Here is a 26821-nt window from a genome sequence, read left to right on the forward strand (position 1 = left end):
AATATACATACACTGTATACCTACTGCACTTACTGTACCTCCCTCTACTGTAACATAACCTGTAAAGTGCTGAGTACACCTGTTAGCGCTATATAAATAAAATATACATACACTGTATACTTACTGCACTTACTGTACCTCCCTCTACTGTAACATAACCTGTAAAGTGCTGAGTACACCTGCTAGCGCTATATAAATAAAATATACATACACTGTATGCCTACTGCACTTACTGTATCTCCCTCTACTGTAATGTAACCTGTAAAGTGCTGAGTACACCTGTTAGCGCTATATAAATATAATATACATACACTGTATACCTACTGCACTTACTGTATCTCCCTCTACTGTAATGTAACCTATAAAGTGCTGAGTGCACCTGTTATTGCTATATAAATAAAATATACATACACTGTATACCTACTGCACTTACTGTACCTCCCTCTACTGTAACATAACCTGTAAAGTGCTGAGTACACCTGCTAGTGCTATATAAATAAAATATACATACACTGTATACCTACTGCACTTACTGTATCTCCCTCTACTGTAATGTAACCTATAAAGTGCTGAGTGCACCTGTTATTGCTATATAAATAAAATATACATACACTGTATACCCACTGCACTTACTGTACCTCCCTCTACTGTAATGTAACCTGTAAAGAGCTGAGTACACCTGTCAGCACTGTATAAATAAAATATACATACACTGTATACCTACTGCACTTACTGTACCTCCCTCTACTGTACTGTAACCTGTAAAGTGCTGAGTACACCTGTTAGCGCTATATAAATATACTTACACTGTATACCTACTGCACTTACTGTACCTCCCTCTACTGTAACATAACCTGTAAAGTGCTGAGTACACCTGTTAGTGCTATATAAATAAAATATACATACACTGTATACCTACTGCACTTACTGAACCCCCCTTTACTGTAATGTAACCTGTAAAGTGCTGAGTACACCTTAGGGCGGCTCCATAAATAGGAAATCCATTCGATTAACCTGTACTTTGCTTTTTATACACTAAACTCCGAATTGTAGCAGAGACGCACCCCCCGCTTGTGCCTCAGTTAACTTTATTTATAGTTGATTTGATAGTTTTCACATCCCTATTTTACATCATTACGGAATATCTAACAAAGTAAACATTGTGGCCACTTAAAATCACTTCCCTGAGAACCAGTTATTATCTACTCACATCTTACAGTGAAACATACAGAGTCTAATATTATCAGCATTTACTAACGTGAGAAAGTTTAAAGTAAATTTCAGATTTAAGGCCAAAGTAGCTGAACGGGAAGCATTTTTTAACCTTAAATTTGGATTTGACTTTGAATTCACGTTAGAATTGTCACTTTAGTTAATAACTCTGCATATTTAGCCTCCGGACAAAAAGTAGTGTCATATTGTCATCCTTTGCAAGAAATGAACGTGTCCTTATTAGATGTCCTTCACCCGTTCCTAAAATCCCAGCAGTGTGTGCACCATCAGGCGGGCATGAGAACGTTTAATGGAGGAAGGGGTAAAACAAGATTCTGTGGAGTTGTGATTAAGGCAGCTTTGATTCCCCGGTCATTTTGTATTTAATCAGTATCCATAAAACCAAGAGTGAGTGTAAAAAGGAATGAGTTGTAAGAAAGGAAAAGGTCAAATGTTTGACGAGCAGGAGGGCTGCTGAGAGACTTCTGGAATGTTCTGCTCCATAGTCCACATCTGGTGCTTTTCTGTTACATTCTTTCATTTCATAATCTCCCCCCCCCTCCATCTCATATATTCCTATGGGACGTGGGGGTGATCTCTGAAATATGAGCTGCAATCAGAATGGACATGGGGTGCGGGGAAGAAATCAACGTAAGCCTATCAGCTCTCTGCTCCCCTGCCAGAATGGCTAGTGACCTATACTGGACAACTGTCATGGGTTTCGGCAGACAGTCCCTAGTGCCAACCTTGTTCCAGGTTTTAACTCTAATCACAACCGTCTAGTTAGTAATGTCGTTGGCATAGCAACTGCTGTAGGAAATTATTTCCCATGATGCTCCACCATTTGTAAAGTTGGCTAAGCATTATGGGAGTGGTAGCCTACAGTTTGAGTGGATGGCTTTAGCCATTATTATCCTGCGTCCTAAGTCATATCAGGTCACCTCAGGCTCTCCAATCGTTGGGGTTCGTTCAACAGTATTTTTATTGCTGAAAGTGTCTAGTTAAAGGGTTAACAGACACCGTGCCCCCAACATGTCCTGTTTGCTGGCCATTTATTATCTTCTAAAGAATGGGTATCTATAAATTGCAAGTCTGGTTTAGTTCTACATCTGTGGCAATCACCATGGAAACCAGCTTGTTTGAATGGTCTAACGGATTTCATTGGTTTCATGTTGATGGCACCCATTTTTATAGAACTACCCCATTCCATTGATTACCATGATATTTAAATAGCCTTCATCCCGGCTCGGAGTGATCCCCAATAATAATCCATAATAAGATTACGTATGACTGCAAATACGCAAAACAATTAAAAAAAAAAGGGGTTCGTTTTAGTTTATTATTTTAAAGTTCCTGCTGCATTTGAAAAAACTTAAACATCAACAGCAGATAGCCCGCCCCTCTCCAGGAAGAGTATCCACCAATCAGGAGCCTCTCGGTCTGGTCTATAGGGTCTGATCCTGTACCAGTGGCCCAGGGAGGTGGGGTCACGCATTGTGCGCTGCGGCCCGCGTGATACACACGGTGATTGTAGCACCATTTCACTAACTGTTATCAAGCTTTGCTATATATTGTTTTTATATTACGCGTGCACATCCCGCGCTCAGGTGGACGCTGAAAGTCTTCCTTTGACGTTAGAGGGAGGAAGGGTAGTATTTTAGCTGTAGTTAGACAGGAACAGAGGACCTTGTTGGACCATTAAGACGGGTACTCAATGCTTTGAGAGAACACTCGAAGCACCATAATAACTACAGATTGCTGTAGTGGTTATGGTGCTTGGAGTGCGACATCCCACAGTAAGATGCCAAACTGTTTTAGCATGTCGTGACAACTTACCTGAGCCCCTATAGCCACCTTCTCCACATCTGCCATAGACGGTCATTACGAGCCAGAGTAGCTGTATTGCGCTGTAGAGCAAAGTAAGCAAATTCAGGACTACGCTAATTGGCCCAAACAGCTCGGCTGACGCTCTCAGCCAGTGATTGCGATCTTTCTTTGCTCTAACCACTGATTCCTCCTCCTGAAGATGATTGGAGCGATGGAAACTACTCTCAAGTGGTTTGACATCGTATGGATCAGTGCTAGGGTCAGTGCTAGGCGTACTTACAGCAACTGCAGGAGCTTCCAACATAAGGAGCCTTTTTAGTTTTCCTGTTATATTAAAGAATACTCCAACCACCATAACCACTATCATGCACTGTAGTGGATATAGTACCAGGAGTGTCATTGCACCCCTCCAACGTAAGTAATCAAACCACTTGATACCAGTTTGACTTATCACCCAGAGTCTGCCATGTGCCACTCCTTGCCTCCTCTTACCTGGAAGTGAGAGGTGAAAGCTCCTGCTAGGAGCTTTCGTTTGCTCTCCTGAAAGCAGGAACAGAACTTCCCCTTGAGAGGAGTTGTGCTCAACAGACTCCAGCAAGGTTAAAGTCAAACTGTTACTAAATGGTCCAGCTACTTAAATATGGTACCAGAGCGCTCCTGCTACCATAACCACAGCAATGCGTTTAGAATATTTTTTTCATAATATTATTGCACATATCTTTTACGGATTATCCCTGTAACGCACTGAAATCAGGAATTAATTTAACCAGGAGTCTGTCAAAAACTCTTAGGACCCTTTTTATGCCACAATAAATCTGCTTGGGATTATGTCCAATCTCAGCCCTGTCGCTTTTCCGTGGAGAGTCCCTATAAACATTAATATTAACTGAGAGGTTAAAGCTTACATTTCTAAGAACCAGTGGATTTGTAAAACACTATAAAAAAATAAAAATTAAAATAAAAAATAACACCGGTTTGATCAAACTGTATAAACATTATAAACAGCTGCACGTTTTAAAATATCTGAGTGAATGTAAAACAAACATTGGCGCTCTTCATCGCACAGAACAGGCATCAAGCGCAGCGTGGGTCGCGGTGTGCGCAGGGTTAAGTGGATTCGTGCTTTTAGAAGCATTGACACGTGAAGGGTTAAGAGCTGCTGAAACGCGCTGTGTAATTTATTTGACTTTGAAGCTTCTGTCACAGCATCGCCCAGATGTGGAGACACGTGGTATACGTATTTGGGATGCATACAAGACACAGATCATGATAACTGGCGTGTATTTGGAGAATACTCCTGTACATCGAGAACTGTTAACAATAAGGCATTAAGAAAGAAAAGGCAGTAAGTGTCGGTTTTGCTTTCCAAGGTTGCTGTGGGAAATATCCTGTCCAGACCAAAAAATTTGTCCTGTAGATATTTTTTTTTTATTGGCAATTTATAAATAAAAAAAAAATTATAAAAAAAAAAAAAAATTATAAAAAAAAATGTGTCCTGTAGATATTGACGAGGGCGCATAACATATTTCTGGCAAGTTCTAGTTCCCAGATTCTAAGCTCTTTTGAGAAGGGCTTTCTCTGTTACATTCTGTATAGAAATTACTTGCCAAATATCCCCATTCTAGAATTGTACAGCGCTGCAGAATATGTTGGCGCTTTGTTAATGCTAATAATAATAATTATATTAAGAGTAATTTATTATTAGAATTGATCACTAAAGTGAGAATGAAAAGTGAATTCAATTTTTTTTAAGAACTCAAAGCATAGCAGATAATTTTTCAAATTTGTCAATCTTGGCCTTAAATTTGAAATTCACTTTGAATTTTTGTAAATGAGTGTAATCTGACCCACAGACATGGGCCTGTGGTTCTAGTTCTGTGAATGTGTTTGCTTTTCTACCGCCGTGGGATGCGCTCCTACCATCACACACAAAGATTTTTAAAGGAATTCAACCTAAAAGTTAAAAACACAGCTTTTTACTTGTGCATTCAAATTTGACTCTTCCCCAAACTACTTGTTCAGCATGGCAGTTACAAAGAAATATTGGAGGGCAGATAAATTCATTTAATAAATGTTATAAATAATTGTGTAGCTTCTGAAGGGCTAAGGCTCGAGGAATTTCTAAGCTATCTCAAAAGACGAGCTTATGCATTCACTCCTGTCTTGTTCTCAAAATACTATTAATAATATCAGCGTACTATAGTTTGCTACTTGTTTGGTTAATTGATTCAATGTTTCCAATTCAAAATTTACAATTCAAAAACCCTATGTAGAATCCTTGTAGACACTGTGGGCATAGGCATGATCGTAAGATAATTCAAATCTGAATCCAGTTTTGTGGGTAATAAAAAGTTCCCTCTGGCACAAAGAAGATGGGTTTTAGCTTTGCAAATTCAGTTTAATCTAGAATTTCATGTGTCTTGTTCTGTTAATAGCCCATAGACCCTCCTGTGTTATTAGAGTGGCATTTACAGAGCAAGAGATAAGAACTTCTAAAGCAAGTTAACATCTGGTTGAAAATGAAAACCCTAAACACACACTTTACAGGGAGTGCAGAATTATTAGGCAAATTAGTATTTTGACCACATCATCCTCTTTATGCATGTTGTCTTACTCCAAGCTGTATAGGCTCGAAAGCCTACTACCAATTAAGCATATTAGGTGATGTGCATCTCTGTAATGAGAAGGGGTGTGGTCTAATGACATCAACACCCTATATCAGGTGTGCATAATTATTAGGCAACTTCCTTTCCTTTGGCAAAATGGGTCAAAAGAAGGACTTGACAGGCTCAGAAAAGTCAAAAATAGTGAGATATCTTGCAGAGGGATGCAGCACTCTAAAAATTGCAAAGCTTCTGAAGCGTGATCATCGAACAATCAAGCGTTTCATTCAAAATAGTCAACAGGGTCGCAAGAAGCGTGTGGAAAAACCAAGGCGCAAAATAACTGCCCATGAACTGAGAAAAGTCAAGCGTGCAGCTGCCAAGATGCCACTTGCCACCAGTTTGGCCATATTTCAGAGCTGCAACATCACTGGAGTGCCCGAAAGCACAAGGTGTGCAATACTCAGAGACATGGCCAAGGTAAGAAAGGCTGAAAGACGACCACCACTGAACAAGACACACAAGCTGAAACGTCAAGACTGGGCCAAGAAATATCTCAAGACTGATTTTTCTAAGGTTTTATGGACTGATGAAATGAGAGTGAGTCTTGATGGGCCAGACGGATGGGCCCATGGCTGGATTGGTAAAGGGCAGAGAGCTCCAGTCCGACTCAGACGCCAGCAAGGTGGAGGTGGAGTACTGGTTTGGGCTGGTATCATCAAAGATGAGCTTGTGGTGCCTTTTCGGGTTGAGGATGGAGTCAAGCTCAACTCCCAGTCCTACTGCCAGTTTCTGGAAGACACCTTCTTCAAGCAGTGGTACAGGAAGAAGTCTGCATCCTTCAAGAATAACATGATTTTCATGCAGGACAATGCTACATCACACGCGTCCAAGTACTCCACAGCGTGGCTGGCAAGAAAGGGTATAAAAGAAGAAAATCTAATGACATGGCCTCCTTGTTCACCTGATCTGAACCCCATTGAGAACCTGTGGTCCATCATCAAATGTGAGATTTACAAGGAGGGAAAACAGTACATCTCTCTGAACAGTGTCTGGGAGGCTGTGGTTGCTTCTGCACGCAATGTTGATGGTGAACAGATCAAAACACTGACAGAATCCATGGATGGCAGGCTTTTGAGTGTCCTTGCAAAGAAAGGTGGCTATATTGGTCACTGATTTGTTTTTGTTTTGTTTTTGAATGTCAGAAATGTATATTTGTGAATGTTGAGATGTTATATTGGTTTCACTGGTAAAAATAAATAATTGAAATATATATTTGTTTTTTGTTAAGTTGCCTAATAATTATGTACAGTAATAGTCACCTGCACACACAGATATCCCCCTAAAATAGCTAAAACTAAAAACAAACTAAAAACTACTTCCAAAAATATTCAGCTTTGATATTAATGAGTTTTTTGGGTTCATTGAGAACATGGTTGTTGTTCAATAATAAAATTAATCCTCAAAAATACAACTTGCCTAATAATTCTGCACTCCCTGTAAATTTCATTGATAACTTAAATCTAACCTCAATTTCTATCCCGATCAAATAAAATCCCTAAATCTAACGGTGCATTCTCTCCCTAACTCAAATGCTTCCCCAATCTGTTTTTGTTTGTGTCGTTTAGATAACATCTTGAGGGCCATACTAAAATGTTGCATTGCCATCCAATAAAGTCTGCATCAAGACATAGAGGGGTGTAGGAGGTGGAGTCCAAAAATGGGAGATTAAGAGAGATTAAGCTGCTCATATCCTGTTTTAAGAATAACACTCATTTATATTGGAACTCTTAGTTTGGCTGATTCTTACAATGGACGTCTGTAGCCCATTCTAATTATTTGTGTTCTTCTTCCTACTTGCAGATTCAGAACCCTTCCTGGATTGGTAATAACAGCGGAGGTTCCCCAGTACCTGCCTGCGTAGTACCCTGTGACACAGTCTCATCCTGTATGTCTCCTCACACCCATCCGCACTCTGCTGGCGCAGTGTCCGAGTTCCTCAGTGTTCAAGGAGCTGGTGCTCATGTGGGTCAATCACACATGGGAGGTCTCTTCAGCAGTGGGGCCATGGGCCCTGGAATAAATGGGTACGACTTGAATGCTGAGCCCGATCGCAAGAGCTCCAGCATTGCAGCTCTCAGGATGAAAGCCAAGGAACACAGCGCAGCTATGTCCTGGGCCACATGACAGAACCACCAGATAAAATGGACATTAAACCATGCCTTACGGTACAGACACACAACGCACCACAAGGAGGCCTTCTACATAGTTTCCCCAAAGACTAGAAGCCAAACTTGCCAAATTTTGAAACGTCTACTTCTGAAGAAGTGCTGGGAGCTCTGCAAATTGGGTTTGCAGAGGGCGATAGAGGAAATATTCTGTACACTGACAATCCAAATCTTAAGGTTACTAATCAGGGATATTTCACCCCAAAGACAGGGAGTTCAGCAAAGCGTGCGCTAAAAACCAAAAATCTGTCATCATCTGCTCTTCCTCATTATTACCACTTGTAGTGCCCTTCCAAACACCCAACAGTGCCTTGAAGAGGGGATAGTGGAGTAATACAGAGAATTCCTGACATCCTAGTGGGCTGGAAAACTCCTGAATATCAGCCACTTCTTTGATTTTCTAGAAAGTACTGGGAGATAATTTAACGTCCGCGGGTTGTATCATTTCCAAAAAGACCCAAGAGAAAGGCTTCAAGCAGTGCAGGGAACAATTTATGCAGATGCCATCAAGATCACATTTTGTCCTCCTGTTCATGTTCATAATATTTGGAAATTGGATTGCTTTGCTTTTAATTATTTTGTTGAGTTTTTTTTTTGTGTGTGTTTTGTTCTTTTTCTCCTTTCGCATTTCTCTAAAGGGTACAAGGGGAGTATGGGAGGTTTGGAAAGGTCCCCATCTCTCCTGTTGAGATGAAGGTAGCCAAAGAACCCTCTCAGCTAAAAGGTCAGTTTGTAGCCATTCTGCCTGTTAGTCCACCAAATGTAACAACATGTTTAGTCAAAAAGACAACTGGTAGGTCTCAAGCTGTTTTTGCTTGGCAGAAAATGGTGGGAGTTTAGGTCACAAACAGCAGGATAAGTGATCATTATCTACCTATACAATAAGTCAAATTGAAGTTCAGGAGAGCGGATGTATGGCATCAATGTGTCACCTCTCTGCGATTTAGAAATTTGTAACTTTGAGTTTACCCTATTTTTAGTGGATTAAGTGTTCTCATCAACCTCGGCATTAAAAGGTTTTCTTGTTTTTCAAAGTCTTGGAAAACCTCCAAAGAAACCATTTCTGGTCAGTGCAAAAGACAGAATTTGGCTTGTAAATTTCCTCTCTCCGCAGTCGAGTGACACTGTTCGCCTCCTGGGTCAGCTGAGGTTTTCTAGAAATTCATACTTAGGTTTAGAAAACAGGGCAGATCAGAAAGATGCTAAGACAGGATCCTGGGATTTATGGAAGAGGCGTCGGTTTAGAAATCCTCACTTTTTCCAGTGTGCTTTTTTTTTTTTTTAAAGATTATTCTCAAACAAGAAATGCAGTTGGGTACTGAAGCCGAAATAAGCAACCTTTAATTAATTCGTACAAAAGTCTCTAGTGAAGTTGTACACACAGAGGGATTCCTTTAAACGTTTTAACTGTTGGTCTGTATCCAGAATTTCTGGACATGTCAAATTTTAAGAAAGTCCATCACCTTACAAAATATGACAAACAGAGCATAGAAAAACAAAAATGGCCTTGTTCGTGGTCTGTAAACTAAATTTTCTATGATCTACCACGTGAGAATTGCATTTCATAAACACATGCCATAGTTGGTCATCTGTGTCTACAAATTTTAATTTTCCTAGAATGCCACTCTCCTCCTCTTCCAGATTGGCTACTGAATATCTTTTTAGAATGTTCTGCAACCTAAAAGGAACGGGGTTGCAGAGTTCCATAGATAAAGAAAAGATAGGTTGAGATAAATGTCTATAAGAATTTCAAGTGACCGACGAATAACTTCTACACAATTTTTGTTAAATTTTTGTTTTATGTTCTGCTCATTTTCTCTATTTAGATGGAAGGTTCTCTTTAATTTAAGTCAAGTTAAATAGAGGCATTTGGGATCATATGCTGCTTTCCATTGGTTGGCTTTTATCCAGCACTCTCTATGCATAAGAGCTTATAAAGTCCATCCGTCTACTCTAGATTGTGTTGGAGATAAATATATTTGGTTCCATTAAAATGTAACAAGGAAACATAATCCTAAAGTGAATTTGTAATATGTTCCATGAAACCTGTAATTGAGTATAAAAAAGAAACAATCTGCCAAATTCCACAAATTGTGACATACTGGACGTGATTTCACAAAGTTTGGAATCCCATCTATATGATAAGCTAGCTCACGTTTCCCTTGTAATAATATTGGTTAGACTCAACTATCCAATTTTATTTTTTTCAAATGCGTCCTTGCATTCGCTATGTAGAAATTGGGTCCTATTGAGACTGCATGTGTACCACTTACTAGTACACGTGGGGAGAGACCCATCTCAGTGATGTCACGTCAGAACCAAGCTGTGTTAGGGACCTTACCAAATGTTACACTAATGGAGTAGCCAGTAACTTTAAACAGCATAGATTATCTATAGATTAATTCCTGCATCGAAGGTGTAATTACAATGTTAATTTGAAAAAATGCCAGCTAAATTGTAAATTTAAATGAATTGTTGGAGGCCACTTTTTAAGAAGCACCAATCTAGCGTTTTGACAGCATTAAACATTGTGAAATACGTGGATTTGCTGCTGTAGATAGTTCTTAGCGGACCTCAGTAAATGTTTTAGCAATTCACCTGGCATATACGCAGGGCAGATATAAACGTATTGTAATTTCTAATAGGTATATGGCAGTCGAATGCATAAAAGCGACTGGGGAAGAAAAATAGCCTTAAATCAGACCACACGAATGTGAAGAGGAATGATCAATTCTATGGCATTTATATATTTGAATGGTTCATTACGCCTTCAAATTAATAGCTTCTATAGGAAAAGGCACACTGAAACATATTAAAATGTACAAGATATGGAACTTGACTGCTATATTTTTACCAGTGTGGGAATTTCAGCTTTTTGGAGCAAAATGAGCAATGAGATCTGTACAAAATATAGGAGGGTAAAAATAAATCAGTTTGAAAAACAAACGCAAACGATTAGGAAACAAATTTGATTTTCATTCCAGCAATTTAAAATATATCTAGAATTTCAATCTCACTCACTGCTAAGAAAATGTAAAGACTGATGTATACTGGATATCTGCAGAGAAATGGCGAATGTGACAATGTAAATTCGTTCGTGCAGATCAATTTCAATATAATCTAAAGGTTTTCGAGGATATCATACTGGCCTCACTATTTTAAAAGCGAATGTCAGCCAGTTTCCTCCGCCGTGTTCTGTAGCATTGGATCCTTCTTTAAGTCTGTAGAGAGGTATCTATTTAATACTACTGATTAAACATGCAGTGCCTTGCAACAGAGAAATAAATACCCCTTAGGGAGCGAAAGGAGGAGGGTGAGTGATACAAGGAGTGTGAGAGGACATAACCTCAATGACAATTTGCTCCTCTCTCATGTTTTTCCTATGTGATTGTATTTGCTTTGCTTAACAAAGAATGAGTTGGACACATTTTAACACTAAAATATTAATTAAAAAAAATAAGTTGTATATAGGCCATCTCTATATGTATTATACACCATTATTGCTATGACTTATTAAAATGGTGATTCTTGTAACGGAGTCTGTTTTGTTTTTTATTAGTTAATTATATTTTAACATTTAAGAATGTTAAACCCTTTAAAATTTTATTTATTTTTAATTTTGAAAAAAAATTATTATAAAAATATATAACTTGATAAATGCTTATGCAAACTCGAGAGAAAAACAAAAAGAAGCATGGCTGGACTAAGAAGCCTTCAGCGCTCTCAGATTATAATTTTTGGGCAGACTAGATGAGCCGAATGGTTCTTATCTGCAGTCACATTCTATATCACGGTGTCAAAGGGTAAATGGATTCACACTTGACATTCTGGAACAGGAAGGTGTACGCTATGAGCGCCAGGACGAAACACATTTTTTGTCAAACCATGGTAAAATATAATAAATAAATAAAACTAAACTGTTTGTAAACTCATATAACCATAATCAATACAGTGATCTGTAGTGGTTATGGTTCTTAAGAGTGTCCCTTTAAACATTCATCAGTTCATTCACTAAACTGGGAATTGTGGAGACATAATAATTAATAAATAATTCCTTATTTATTACATTTTATTCCAAGTTGGCTGAGCTATTGCAGTGGAGTTTAAACATTTGTCCAATGCGTGTAGTCGGACCAAAATTTGTATTTCCAATTCTTCTATTTTTTGAATGACTTTGTTCATTATTCTCTGCTCACTATCAGATCTGAATATGCCCAACACACAGTTCAGTAAGTTTGAGGTTCTTTTTTGTATAGCAGTGGTATGCAACGTTGACACTCAAGCACGTATTAAACTACAACTCTCAGAATTATTTTCCAGACATAGGTGAGAAATTAGCCAGATTTTACAAATTGCTTTTTATTCACTGCAATTCAATGTTAACTGAATACATATCCAAGAGCCAGATTTTAGGAGACCAGTAAACATGCAAAGGGCTATAATGAAAGGTAAAAAGGATGAAAAAAAAAAAAAGGATTGAGAAATGAAGGATATGTAAAAAATATAGGAAAAACTCATCCCTACCATTAGTAAGTGACAGGATCCTTCCACCTTGGGCATAAAAGACCATAGAGACTGTCTGTATTCAAACACTGTCCAATCAAAGGTGAAATATAAATTATACTTTATTTAAAAAAGAATCTATATCCTTAAACACACTTGATAAAAGGATTATATTAAACATTGTTTGAGGAGACAGTTGTCCTTAAACTAACAAGGCTCAGCAAGAGGTGGAATCACTGGGGGGGGGGGGAATATATAGAAAAGACCGTAGAAGATTTGGATATTCAAAATGGTGGCCCTGAAATCTCTGGTTCTGAACGTAATAAGAAAAAAGTGAAGAGAAGAAAAAAAGTGAATTTTATGTATACTTCTTCTTGTGATCTGACAAAACCATATGTATAAATAGCATTTGCTGGGATGAATACCCTCTACAAAGATCAAAAAATAGAAATGTGCCAAGTCCTCTTTAAGCGCTCCAGCCATAAACATATTGGCGAATAAGCTCATGAAAGTGGAAGGACATGTTTGGTTTTACTTAGGAACCGAGAGCTGGAAGCTGTGAATCCGGATGTGGAACCAGCTGAGCTTAAAAGAACTTTGATGGATAATTCCACTCTCAGAAGAATGTGCAGTAATCACCACCTCTCTTAACCCCATCTGGCCGTCCTTCACCCGCCAGATTTGTGACAGGTAATATATAATTTGAGAGGTCGAAAGACAGAGGATACTTCTTGGCTACACCTCTGAAAATGCCCCTCTGAGCCACTGACAATGGATTAGTACAGCGCTTTGATTAAGAACAGGAGGCTGTTGTCTATGAAGAATTGAACCAGGTGTTAAAAAGATGGGGGTGGGGGTTGGGGGGGTTCAAGAAGCCCCCTAAATAATGCATTGCAAATTCTATTGAGGGAAGAAAGACATTTCAGGAATATGTACTATTTTCTATGAATAACAGACACCCCACAAGAATAGAAACATTTGGAGTAATAGGAAAAACTACGAGCAGAGAAATATATACCGCAAGATTAATGACACAGTAAAACACGGATGCTAAATGTTTAAAATTCTTAGAATTTATTTCCAGTAGTGGTAACATTTTGAGTCTTTTTCCACTGCATTTTGGTTTCCATTTATTGTAAACAGGGGCGTATATATCCCTTACATGATCAATATAGGACAATAGACAGCAAACGGCATGAACACACCCAGTGCTACATACAAGGAATTGCCAAACTACATTACACAGTATGCACCCATTGACCCTAAAAGTTTGGTGTCAGCCCACATGTAGCACTTTAGATGCAATAAAACTACAAGGCCCAGGATGCTTTGCAAATGCTAGACCGCTGTTAGCCTTCAAGCAGCTGTAGAGTAATCTGCAAAGCTTCACATGAGATCTGTTCGTTAACTGTTGTAGGCCTATTGTTGGAATTGCAACCTCCTCTGCAACTGTCTTTTCTGGAGGTGATAGGGTTAAAGCAAGGGTGCCCAAAAGGTAGATCCCCAGATGTTGTAAAACTACAACACCCATGATGTCTTGCATGCCGTTAGAATGACAAAGCTTCACGGAAGCTGGAGTTTTGAAACATCTGGGAATCCACCGTTTGGACACACCTGGGTTAAAGAATCCAGACAGAATCTAAAAGTTACAAAGAATGCACATGATCTTGGGGTTTATTCACTAAACAACAATTTATGGTGCAATCATAACATTCAGACCAAAAGAGCCGAGCTGGGAAAAAGAAAAGGCTTGGCTTGTATGCCGGACTTTCCTTTTGAGGTCATCAATTGACTGTTTAGCGATTAATCCATTTTTCATTGTGGATGACTACATTTTTCTAAATTTATTTCACGGACAAACAGTAGTACACATTGCATGTTACAACAGAATAAATGTGATCTTTTAGTGTTAAAAAAATAATGTTTAAAATTCCATCTATACACAATCTGCTTATTGAACCATTTAATACATTACCTTTTTTTTTTTATTAAGCAGACGAGCAACAAACCAAAAAAAAAACTAAAATGTTAACATATAAAATATAGTTTGCATTTTTTGTAAAATATATTTCTAAAAATGCTATTCCTGATGCATTACTGGTCTCATGTACCCCAAATATCAGATTTCCCAGCATTCTCTACACCCGACTGCCTGCTTCTTGTAACATTTTTGCCGTCTGTTTAAAAATTGGTGCAGAATTTAGGAGTCAGAAAGAGGGTGAGATAAACATTGTTGACACAATCCTTCAGCTCAATAGTTAAACCGTAAGGGAAGGGGGGCTCGCAACGGGTTAGGTGATGTTCGCTCCGAGTAGGGGATAGTGAGCTGGATTAGCCATGGTCTGGAAATCTCAACCATTAATTATCAAAGTAGAGTAGGAAAATAGAGGGTCATTCTTCAAAATTAGGGGTCTCCAACCTTGACAGACTACCTTACTTTGTGATACAACAGCAGCTGGTAGTCAAAGTCAGATGTTTACATACTAAAAGGTAAGTTGTCATAAGATGGCCACTAACTTACAAAACACCTTGCAGCTTCACGTGGTCACCGTTACAACAATAAACTCTAAACATTCCCAAGTACTTTAATTATATAGAAGAATTATGGCAGAAAATAAGCATGTAGGCTGCTGTGATCGATACCACAACCAGACTTTGTGGAAGTGTCCTTCAAACCATCCGTAACAGAAGTGTCATTTTAACGTAAATGACGGAACGTTACAAGAAAATAAGAAAAGGGCGGATAGAAATGATATAGTAAGTCGCTAGTGCCAACATTGGTTGTAGGACACACAATTCCTGCGTTCTGATGGGTAGGGCTATGGATATGAAATCAGTAAAATAAAGCAGTTCCTTTGAAATCCAAGTAGTGATTAACTAACCAAATTCATATCAGCAGCTCATAAAATTCAGTGTACGTCAGGCAGTGTCTTCAAGTCATGTCACATATAAAAAATAAAAAAAATTAAAAAAAAAGATCTCATGTTCACATACATAAACATAGGGATCAACCATTATTAATAGGTTTAGAGCAGTGGTGGCTAAACCATGCACCCAAGAGATTAGTGAACTACATTTCCCATGATTCTCTGTCAGTCTGTAGACATTTCAAATCACATGGTGAGAGAAAACATGTCAAAATAAGGACACTCCAGAGCCAGGATTCAGGACTGTATGAATGCTGGGTCCCAGGAGGCTCATCAAGATGGGAGTACAATGACAGATTATGTGCAGGTTTTCAATGTTCAATAGAATACTGTCACTGCTACCTATTACGGTATCATTACTCCCATCACAGGTACATAGGCAAAGGACAGGCTTATACTTATAGATCCCCCCCTCACCCCCCACACACACTGACCAATACAATTCTTGTAGACGCACAGCCAGATCATTAGAATTCCTTTAAATTGCTGGAAAATGCAACAGAAAAAGTATCCTCAAACAAGCTTTGGAAAAACTGTTTTTAAAAGCCTGTTCTATTAAAGGCTTGAGTAGGACGTACATTATTATACTATAGATTGTTTACATTTAAACATTGTGTAAGTAACAGTTTAGAAAACACAAAATACGCAGGGAGGCTTAAAAGACAGGTTTGTCAGTATAACACAAGTTAAAAACAAAATGATACAACAAAAAATGTGATATGCAACCTATCTGTAATCAAATCAATAAAATACATTTAAAAAAAACAAAAATAAAACAAAACATGAGTAATGAGAGCACAGAACGAAATGAACTTAAGCACATACAAAGTGTTGAAATACGTGGACTGGAGCTGCCAACATGCAAAATGGATGATATCCAGCTGTTGTGAAACTCACAAACCCCATGATGCTCTGCATCAGAATTGCTGAGGCTCATGGGAGTTGCAGACTGACAACACAAAGAAGTTACAGTTTGGATACATTAGGAGATCAGTTCTACAAATTGTTGCTATGAATTGCAGGTCACAGGACAGAGGGACAACCAATATTAGGTCCATGATTATATAAATATTACTGGCTGCAACCGTTAAATATACTGTTCACTCTGGATCGTCAATTTCACCGTAAAACCAGATAGACAGATACTAGGTTTTGAGCAAAATGATTGAAATATAAAGCAGGTTAACGCACGTGTGGTTCAGATTAGTTCCAGGGTGATGTGGCTCGTGTTAAAGCTTGGGAATTGTTTAGAGTAATGCATTTGGGCAGCAATAATAAAACAGAAGATTAAAAAAAATGAACGACAAGCTGAAAGTTTAGACATTCTGAAATAATTTAAGTCTCCTGCGTGTGAATGGGATGTCGCCGGGACAGAATTAGTATCCAGGAAGCGGAGTGATCGAAATCCCTCTTAGATGTCACAAGCTGCCGATGTTTGGGAAGCTTTTTAGCTTTTCCGGGAAGTCGTCTTTGTACAGTACAGGATCTGCCCGGTGCTCCACCACCTTCAAGGGCATTGTACCAAAAACCGTAGCAAACTTGTTAATGCATTCAGACCTGATTTGGGGAAAAGTAAAACGTGTTACTCATCCATACAGTATAATAAAAAAAAATATAATAAAAAAACAACACAAACACACGCAAAGTAAGAACCAAAAACTCTCCCTGAATTCAGAGATTTTAAACTGCGGAAAATTAATAGTAAACTGCCAGTTTGTCAATACTTAATATTAAACACCCCGAATCCCAATCCTATGGTTTATGAATGCTTTATAAAATGCCCATTGTATTAACTATTAGCTAGTTTTCCTTAAGAATATAAGTTATGGTTTATTCTCACTTGTTTCATTATAAGATAAATTATGTTGCATATATTATCTGTTATGTGATACATCGGAATGATATATGGGGAAACTGGGATATGATGGAGCCATAGTGAATTTCAGCATTTTTGAAGGAAATCTCCGATAAGGATCAGGCTTTTCCCCCCTGCAATTTAAAGTTTAGTAAACTTTTTAAGGAAAAACCTATAAGTCAGCATCACTATTACCAATTCTTGCTGATAATAAAACGGGTAGAAAAACTCCACTGAGTGTATCTGAGTCTTTATTGAGCTCACGTAGGACCAAAAGGGGATTACGGTCGCAATATGCATTAGCAAAGTCCTACTGCAACAAAAGTCTTAACATGTTTTGTCAGAAACATCATTTATGTGGATGTTTAAAGTGAGTGTTTTCCTACAGTGCTAAGTATGCTCCAGCCATTTACAGCTAAGATACTAAATTCACTCATGCGTTTTAGATCCTGTCTTGGGAGGGCAGTTGTAAAATCACATACCTGAACTCTTGATGAGTTTAACCTTCTAGAAAAGCCTCTGTGGGGTACCAACAACATCTTTGGGGGCTTGTAAAGCAGGTATTATTTGTATCAGAAAGTTACAAATGTATACGCTTTTCCTAGTGAACAGCACAGTGCAATCAGAGAATACATTGTAAACAAATGTCAACGATATGTACCGGGCTCTTTGCGGATTCTCTTATTAGAGACATTTGCTTACACGAACAGCCTTGTCTTTGCAGGAGAAGCCATTCCTTTCAGACACTCTTGCCTCACTTAGAGCACTGCAATGTTCCAGGCCAACCATTCACAGGCCCTCTCCTTTTCCTCTGCTAATATTCACATGTTCCTCCCCGCAGGAGATCTGTCTTGTTCAGCACGCAGCTACTCTCTCAAGAATAGAAGGGAGAGAACATAACTCTACAGACATGACAACTCGAGCCCACATGCAGAACATGAGGTCACAGGCTGCTCTGTGTCTCATTGCTCAGTGACTAACTCCTGGGGTGCAAGAATTCGGGAGTCTGCAGGAGCACGACAGCCAGAACAATCATTGTAATAAAAAGCATGCAGCGGGACAAAACAGAGCTACAGGCATGGACTGGGGTACGAGAACAACCACAGGCATGCCTGCCTAAACATTTATTCCATGCTGGCTGACCAACTTCAGTCCCCCAGCTGTAGGATTACTATAACACTCAAAGTCTGGCAGAGACTTGCGAGAGTTGCAATCTTATAAGAGCTGAAAGCCTTTAGCAAGACACCAAGCTGTAAGAAAAGGTAACATGCATGGCTGAATTCAGATGACAGGATCCTTCCACCAGTCTGTATTAAAATAAGGAACACAACACTGTAGCCTCCTGGGATGACTTCGAACTCCCAATATTCTAATAAAAGAGTCACAGGTGCCTGCACGGAGGGAAAGTGTTCAAACCACTTTGTAAAAGTTACGTTTGGAATGGGATAGAAGAACCATTTTAAGGTTAGAGGGAAGAAGGTTACTTCTGCTAGGGCCGCATTCCCCGCCGTACAGCAGTTCACACTTACATAATAGCCTCATTAAAAGCCTGGGCTCTAGTTACATTGTGTCAGACTCAAGCATACATTATTCTTTCTTCTTCCTAATAGCAATGTCACCTTAATTGCCAGCAACTTCAACAGTGTCACTGCTTACACAGCATATCTACTATTGACATTCGTATATATATATTTCTCATTTGTCTGTATTGTTCTAGTTTTTATAATTATGTACTGTTTAGCGCATTATATTTTATTTGCAAAGTTAATGCAGGTGTCAAATTTATATTTATTTTTTACTGGCATTTATAAAGCGCCCACATATTCCGCAGCACAGTACAAAAAAAGGTTGCAAAATGTACAGAAAAAATAAAATACTCAACTAACATCACATTTTCATTGAGCATAAACTGATGTTAAGTGTAAGGGGATAACAGTAGAACACACACAAAGTTGCAAATAAACAAGCAGGGGATCTGTGCGAATCTGACTGATGTGGCAGGCTGAGCTGCAAAGAAAAAGGGTTAACATTGACTTCAAAAGCAAAGAGAGCTGGAGCAGAGAGATGCAGGAGAAACACCATCTACCCTCTTGTCTGCCTTCAATTCCTCCCCTGGAAATTCCTGCCATTCCAAGCGCTGTGTGTGCATGACAGGGAATCAGAAAGGCAATCAGCGCTCGACCCCAAGCTGAAGATAAGCCTTGGATGCCGGAAACTTGGGAGCATGGAGATGAAGACCTCATAACACACAGCCATTTGGAAAAAAACTGTCCATTTAAATGGGAAATGACTAACAATGAGCAACATACGGGTTAGTCTTTACGCATACAGTACAGTACTACATGAGAATCTTCTATTTCTGTGACACCTAGTCTTATTTCAAACTCGTTCCAATTCCAAGACGTGTCAATTAATTGACACAACCAATTGCAGTGAGGACAGGATTCATAAAGGCAGTCAATTCATCATAGCTGACACTAACAGTTATCCAACAATCTTCATTGGTATAACAAAAAGACAGCAGATGGTTCAGACACACTGAATGATTCTCTTAGAAAGACAGAGGGTGAAACAATTAGGTATGCCCTACAAACAAATATGTATGCCCTTACACCTCTTTGATTCACTATACTCCAACTCCCTCTAGAATGTAAGCTCATTGAGCAGGGCCCTCAACCGCTCTGTTCCTGTGCGCCCAACTTGTCGGATTACAAATTCTTGTTTGTAAGTCTACAAATTGTACAGCGCTGCAGAATTTGTTGGCGCTTTATAAATAATAGTAATAATTATACACAGATGCACAAATCCACTAAGCTTGTACAAACACCACCTTTACTAGTTAATGTTGAGTCACAGTTAATTTTTTTTCATAGCTTTTCTCTCATTTGCTATTTTATCAGCTTTTGTAAAATTATGAAGTGCTGCAGAATAAGTTCACAATTAATAAATTATAATGAAACAAATTTTAAATCACCAACATAATCCAAACACCAGAAGTTACTTAATTCCTTAAGCAACATGTGCCAGGCAATAAGTTCTCAAGGGGTTAATGTGATTGAAATTTGCATCTTCTGCAATGATGTCAACAGTGGGTAAGCACCATCAATAAATAAAGCGTGATACCTTTAAGGATTAGGAGTGCTGTGTATCCATTTCTGTGTTTTGCAATATTTTAATGAGCTATATTCTTTAACCACATCACGCAATCTGCTTTCAGTTAAAGGAAGGCTCTGTGCTGAAAGATTCATTGTCATTTTTTGACAAGAACACACGAAGTTTGCTTGACTGCTTTACAGCAGCGTTATAATTTAAAAAGCACCAACATATTTCGCCATGCAGTGTCTTGGTCCATCTAATATTAAAAACGGAGAGTATAATATTTTAATCTTTTTTTTTAAAATAGATTTTCAATAACACTACGCTGTGGCACAAGTGTAAGAGTCACAGCAGCTTTGCAAATAAAACATAACGGAGATAAATGCCTCACCTTTCTACCATGTGCGTCTGATCCAGTGACAGTCCATCGATCGCAGTGCACTCAGGACATTTAAATTTCTTCCGTGGAGTTACCTGTAAAGGTGAAAAGGATAAATGAAGGTTTCAGGAAGGGCAGAAATGTATATATAATATTGTTTACATAGCACTTTTTATTTGTTTTCTTACATAACACAAGGCTTGCTCGTTCTTTCATCAAAGGCTACTCTAGTTGGGCAGTCCGTAGAGACCCAACAAAAACATTTCTAAGGATTTGCCAACTCCACTTTCAGTTATCTATCCCTTCTTTATTTCTGTACTGGAGATGGTGCTGACAAGCCCCTTTAATTCCCTTTTAATGACTTTTCACACAGCCAAAGTCCCTGTGTAAACATAATTTGTTCTTGCAGAGTTTTCATGCTTAAACACTGCTTCCCAGTAACCTTCAACCACCAAAGCAAATACGTTGTGTTACCCTCTTGCCAGCAGCAGTACGAGATAATCCGAGAGAAGAGATACTGAGAGAGCTATGGTCCCTAACACCATTTTCAGTGATCACGGTTACAGAACTGGCACGGACCCAGGACTACCAAAGGATGGGCAGATTACAAGCGAAGGGATTCAGCTGCGGCACATGATAGCGGCTGCTGATGACACCACGGGAAATGAATGTGTGAAGGGCTTGGGATCAAAGAACGGCCGGTTACACCAAGATACTCCATTAATGCTGGTGGATTGGGGAAGATGATTGCAAGATCACTTTTAAATTAACATTCCCTGGGAGCGAAATTTATAATTAACATTCCTCTAGTCAGCTGTCCTCAGGCAAACAGATGGCCTTCTAAAAAGGGCAATCCGATGACTATACTCCCAGGACTGGTCTTACAATGGTTCATCTTGAATATTCCCAGAAGCCCTTAGGGTTTTTTCCTTTACACGGTGACAGGCTGCCGTACACGCTATTAACTAATCAACCCATGTTCTGCACTACATGAGTTGGGCAATAGGTGATACGGTTATGTATCTTGTCAGTTGGTTTAAAACCAGATGTAAAATCACTAGCACACAAGCTCCAGCAAGGCACGAAAATGTTGAACATGATATTTTATTAAGAACTACATACTACAACGTTCATCGAGTGGGAAATTGTTGTTTGGGGCAGGTTTAAACACATCATTCACGGTTTATAAAATATTCACAATGACTGTCATAAAACAAAGTGGGGCTAATGTGTATTACATATTTTTCCTAAACTTGACAAAAGGCAAAGCTACCGCTGTCAAGTATTGCAAAACAACATCTATTGAGGTTCCTGTGGATGTTCCATAGGCACCAATGTTGTACTCTTGTGCATGCGCAAGAACACAGCACTGGCGGATGAAGAGTCAGGATCTGAAGAAAGAAGACAGCAATACCAGCGAGGGACAGCAACAGGAAAATACACCTCATCTCTGCGTCACCCCAAAATATGCAAATACCCCAAAACGTGGCATTCGCTTGAAGAAAAAAAAGAAAGAAAGAAAGAAAGAAAAGTTCATATTGTCAAAGCAGTACAAAGTGCTGGGAGCTCACCTTTATAGGAGCTTTTCCGGTCAAGTTGGCCACTAGGAAGTTCATAGCAATATCTTCACAATTCATGTGAGCGTCAACCCAGTTCTTGATGTCTCCAGGCATTTTGTAGGTATACAGATAATTGAAATACTGAAGGAAAAGATACGATGGGATGAAAAAAATATATATATATTTTTTTATTTTTTTTTAAATCACACAAACTCACATTAGACCATTGAGAAGAATCTAAGCGTTTCCCATTTTCCATACAAAAGGAAGTTTTTTGGAGGATATGCAACCCAGTAAAAGTGAACCTGTTATTCACAAATTGATAGTTCACATCAAGTATTAGAGAAATACCTACCTGTAGACCCACATTTACTAACACTTTGGCTAAAAAAAAAAAATATTTATTAAACTGTATACTTTAAAGTGACAACGCATGATGTCAGTCACTTTAACAAAAGCAAATCAAGACAAGGAAGGTCCACATTTAGACATTATTATTACGGTCTATTAATCCCTTTACAGGTGTAGAAATCATTCCACAAACTGTAGTAATAGTAATACCTTGTGGTAGAAAGCTGCTCCAGTCAGAACCATTGAAACCTCATTGGTCCACTCCGATTCGTACTTCCACTTGCTCATCTCGTGGTCCCACAGGTGTAGTCGACCCGGATATCCCACCAGCCTGTCTGGGAACTCCCTCCAAACCTGTGCAAGAAAGAGGAATTGAGTTAGAGGAAGGGGCCCGTGGAAAAGCATTCATGAACAATTTAAGGTCTAAAGATTGGGCATGTCAACTACTTGCCCTAACGTGATGTAATCCAGCATGAGATGCAGTCGGTCAGATCTGAAGGATCATACTATAAAAGGCAATGTTGACCAAAACATGCAGAATTTAGAAAGACAGGCAAATTTTGATACATCGAAAGAGTTCTAGATAAAATATTCCATCAATGCAGTAAAGTAACGTTTTTAGGAAGCAAGGCACCTTGAACAATAAACTTGATTTTCCAAAGTGGCAAATGAATATCTTATCAAGAAAGATAAATATGAACATCATAATAAAATAGGTAACATGTGTATATAAGCCAACAATTCATATATTCCTACCCCTGAATATTTTCCTCAACCCAGGAGAATTGTGGTGAGAATATGTTTTTGTTAAAGAGAGCAACCTTTTAGCATATATCACATGCACATAAGTTTCAATACGGTCTTTAAAAAAATTAGATACAAATGAGGAAAGAAACGAGGGGAAATGCCACTCTGTTGGACAGGGCGAGACAGACACAGCTACAGCAAGTGTCATGGGAGATGGTGGGGAAAAAAAAAAAACAGGGCTGGGGGGTGAAGATGTGATGGTTTTGTATCGCCGCAGCAGACATACCCCCCCGGCAACGTGGCTGGCAGCTGGATGCAATCAGACCCCCATCTCTACCACTCCATTCATAATCAAACTGCTGACAACAGGATCAAGAATATAGGTAAATGAGAACAGGCTGGGCAATCATTAGCAGCACCCCAAAATGTTCAACATGCTACTGGCTACATTAAATGTTACTGATTTACAGGCTTGGGTCTGAAATAAAGTTAGTCCAGACAATCCTTTCAGATGAAGAATGATGGAATACACTTTCCCCTTCTCTTGAGCATGTTAGACGTGCAAGTAGAACAGGCTTGCTTGACGCAGACGCTCAGATGCAGCTGCTGAAAGGAACGTTCCTTATGATTCACTTTTAAACCTGGAGAGCACTTATGTTACTATCACTTTAGGCAGCGCATACCCTTAAAGAAGGGTAATGTAAACAAAGGATAGAGCTTTTCCCATACCAATAAACAGACAAATATAAAAAAAATAGGGACACTATAGTCACCAAAACAACTATACCTTAATGAAGTTTTGGTGTATAAATAAGCAGTTTCACTGCTCTTATCTGCAATTTAGGAGTTACGTCACTTTGTTTATGCACCCTAGGCACAACCCCCTGCCTGTGACTTACACGGCCTTCCTAAACACTTCCTGGAAAGAGTCATTTATGTTTACACTTCCTTTATTGTAAATTCTGTTTAATTTCGAATTTCTTATTTCCTGCTCTGCTAATAGCTTACTAGACCCTACAGGAGCCTCCTGTATGTAATTAAAGCTCAATTTACAGATCAGGAGTTAAAAACTTTTAAAGTAAGTTACATCTGATTGAAAATGAAAAGTTTTTTTTTTCATGCAGGTAATGTCAGTCACAGCCAGGGGAGGTGTGGCTAGGCTGGTATAAGCAGAAACAAAAGTGATTTAACTCCTAAATGGCAGAGAATCAACCAGTGAGACTGCAGAGGCATGATCTAAACATTAAAATGGCTTCAACGAGCTAAAGATGTTTTGGTGAATATAGTGTCCCTTTAAGGCAAGCTCAACAAATTCTGCTGTATATTAAAGTGGTGTTCTGCTCACACCTCTGTCAGCAGGGAGGAGTGCAGGGCACGCCCTGCACCATAACCTTTCCATTTATAATGAGCGTCTTCACTCCAGCTCCCCACACCTCCGATAACCCACACACTACCTATACAGCACACTAACTCCAGCTCCCCACACCTCCTATAACCCACACACTACCTGTACAGCCCACTCATCGTAGCATCCCACACCTATCTTGAAGACAGCATTGAAAGACATGTTTCGGTGTTTGCAGATGACACAAAACTTTGTAAAATAATACAATGTGAGCAAGATATTACTTTGCTGCAGAGGGAATTAGACTGGGCACTCAAATGGCAGATGAAATTTAATGTTGAAAAATGCAAAGTTATGCACTTCGGCGTAAAGAATACACAAGCAACGTATGGATCAACAGCAAAAAACAAATGTGAGGAAGGCTGAACTTGATGGACGCAAGTCTCTTTTCAGCTATGTAACTATGTAACTTTCTCTAACCAACACTACCTGAACAGCATATGCCCACTGCAGCTCCCCACACCTCTATAAATTCTAGTCAACGTCTAGTAATTTAAGCAGTGTGTCAGGCTGTTTGCCACAGAGCTCCACAACTATTAAACACATTGTTCACTAGTTTAAAATCTATGTAAGATTTGTCTTTACATATATACACAATGAGAATATTAAATAATTGTACTTAACTAAATATTTTTCTGTTTAAACATGTAATATATCATTCTTTCTCCACACACTTGACAAAGTGAGAGCACAATGTAATATTTATACATGGGTAAATACATGTAAATAAACACACACAGCAATGACAGCGCAGACACAAATATGCACATTACACAAGCAATACGTCAAAAGCTCCAATAGTGGAGACATTAATCATCTCTGCCTGTTCCCAGATGACATGATGGGTAAAAGACCAATAAATTGAAAATGTTATATGTCCCTAAAGTAAACAGAACTCAGCATGAAGCTTTATCAGCAACAGATTTCCCACAGTCTGACAATTGGCACCAAGAGGGCTTTAATACCCATCCTTCGAGACTGGCAGTAACCTTCAGAAACGAGCAGTACACCCATATACAAGACCAAGGAGAAAAAACTTCAACCAAACCCAATTTGCTTTAGTCATCCGGTACAAATATGGCTCCAATTTTGGCTCTGGTCCACGAGTGGAAAAAAAAAACAACAAAAAACAACAAAACAAAAATAGAGCTTTATTTTTGTCCCTTTTCCAGTCAAGTTAAGAAGAAGTGTCGCCTCTCTCAAACTTCCATGAATCTAAAAGCGGTGTTTCCAAGAAACATTTAAAGTCACTTAAAGTGAAGTAACTTCTAAAAAAAAAAAAAAAAAAAAAAAAAAAGAGTAAACTTTATTCTTCATTTTAGATCGTGCCCAAAACAACAGTGTCTATGCCAAGTGTTCTTGACCTTTCACTCTAAAATTCACTCCAGATCCCTGTATTGTGAGGCAATTCCAGAAATCCACAATTCTTCTCTTACAATATTTCTACTATCCTGCAGGTAAACCAAAATAACACCTGTGCACATATTTTCAAACATGTTATGGAGTTGTATATACAGGGAGTGCAGAATTATTAGGCAAGTTGTATTTTTGAGGATTAATTTTATTATTGAACAACAACCATGTTCTCAATGAACCCAAAAAAACTCATTAATATCAAAGCTGAATATTTTTGGAAGTAGTTTTTAGTTTGTTTTTAGTTTTAGCTATTTTAGGGGGATATCTGTGTGTGCAGGTGACTATTACTGTGCATAATTATTAGGCAACTTAACAAAAAACAAATATATACCCTTTTCAATTATTTATTTTTACCAGTGAAACCAATATAACATCTCAACATTCACAAATATACATTTCTGACATTCAAAAACAAAACAAAAACAAATCAGTGACCAACATAGCCACCTTTCTTTGCAAGGACACTCAAAAGCCTGCCATCCATGGATTCTGTCAGTGTTTTGATATGTTCACCATCAACATTGCGTGCAGAAGCAACCACAGCCTCCCAGACACTGTTCAGAGAGGTGTACTGTTTTCCCTCCTTGTAAATCTCACATTTGATGATGGACCACAGGTTCTCAATGGGGTTCAGATCAGGTGAACAAGGAGGCCATGTCATTAGATTTTATACCCTTTCTTGCCAGCCACGCTGTGGAGTACTTGGACGCGTG

General features: G+C 38.7%; 2 protein-coding genes across 3 annotated transcripts in view; one reads left to right on the forward strand and one right to left on the reverse strand.

Moving 5' to 3' along the window:
* The window catches only part of ALX4 (ALX homeobox 4), a 95946-nt gene extending 85273 nt beyond the window's left edge, over positions 1 to 10673 (forward strand). For both annotated transcript variants that reach the window (XM_063437567.1, XM_063437566.1), the window contains exon 4: positions 7506 to 10673. In XM_063437567.1, coding sequence (XP_063293637.1) covers positions 7506 to 7829 — 324 coding nt within the window. In that variant the 3' untranslated portion in view covers positions 7830 to 10673. The remainder of the gene's footprint in view (positions 1 to 7505) is intronic.
* A 5053-nt stretch (positions 10674 to 15726) lies between these two features.
* Positions 15727 to 26821, reverse strand: part of EXT2 (exostosin glycosyltransferase 2) — a 62037-nt gene continuing 50942 nt past the window's right edge. Inside the window, exons 11-14 of the mRNA XM_063438158.1 lie at positions 22751 to 22894; positions 22202 to 22330; positions 20643 to 20725; positions 15727 to 16857 (exon numbers count right to left, since the gene is read on the reverse strand). Of these exons, the coding sequence (XP_063294228.1) occupies positions 16719 to 16857; positions 20643 to 20725; positions 22202 to 22330; positions 22751 to 22894 (495 nt within the window). The 3' untranslated portion in view covers positions 15727 to 16718. The remainder of the gene's footprint in view (positions 16858 to 20642; positions 20726 to 22201; positions 22331 to 22750; positions 22895 to 26821) is intronic.

Source organism: Pelobates fuscus, chromosome 12 (genome assembly GCF_036172605.1).
Source record: "Pelobates fuscus isolate aPelFus1 chromosome 12, aPelFus1.pri, whole genome shotgun sequence".
Lineage (NCBI taxonomy): Eukaryota > Metazoa > Chordata > Amphibia > Anura > Pelobatidae > Pelobates > Pelobates fuscus.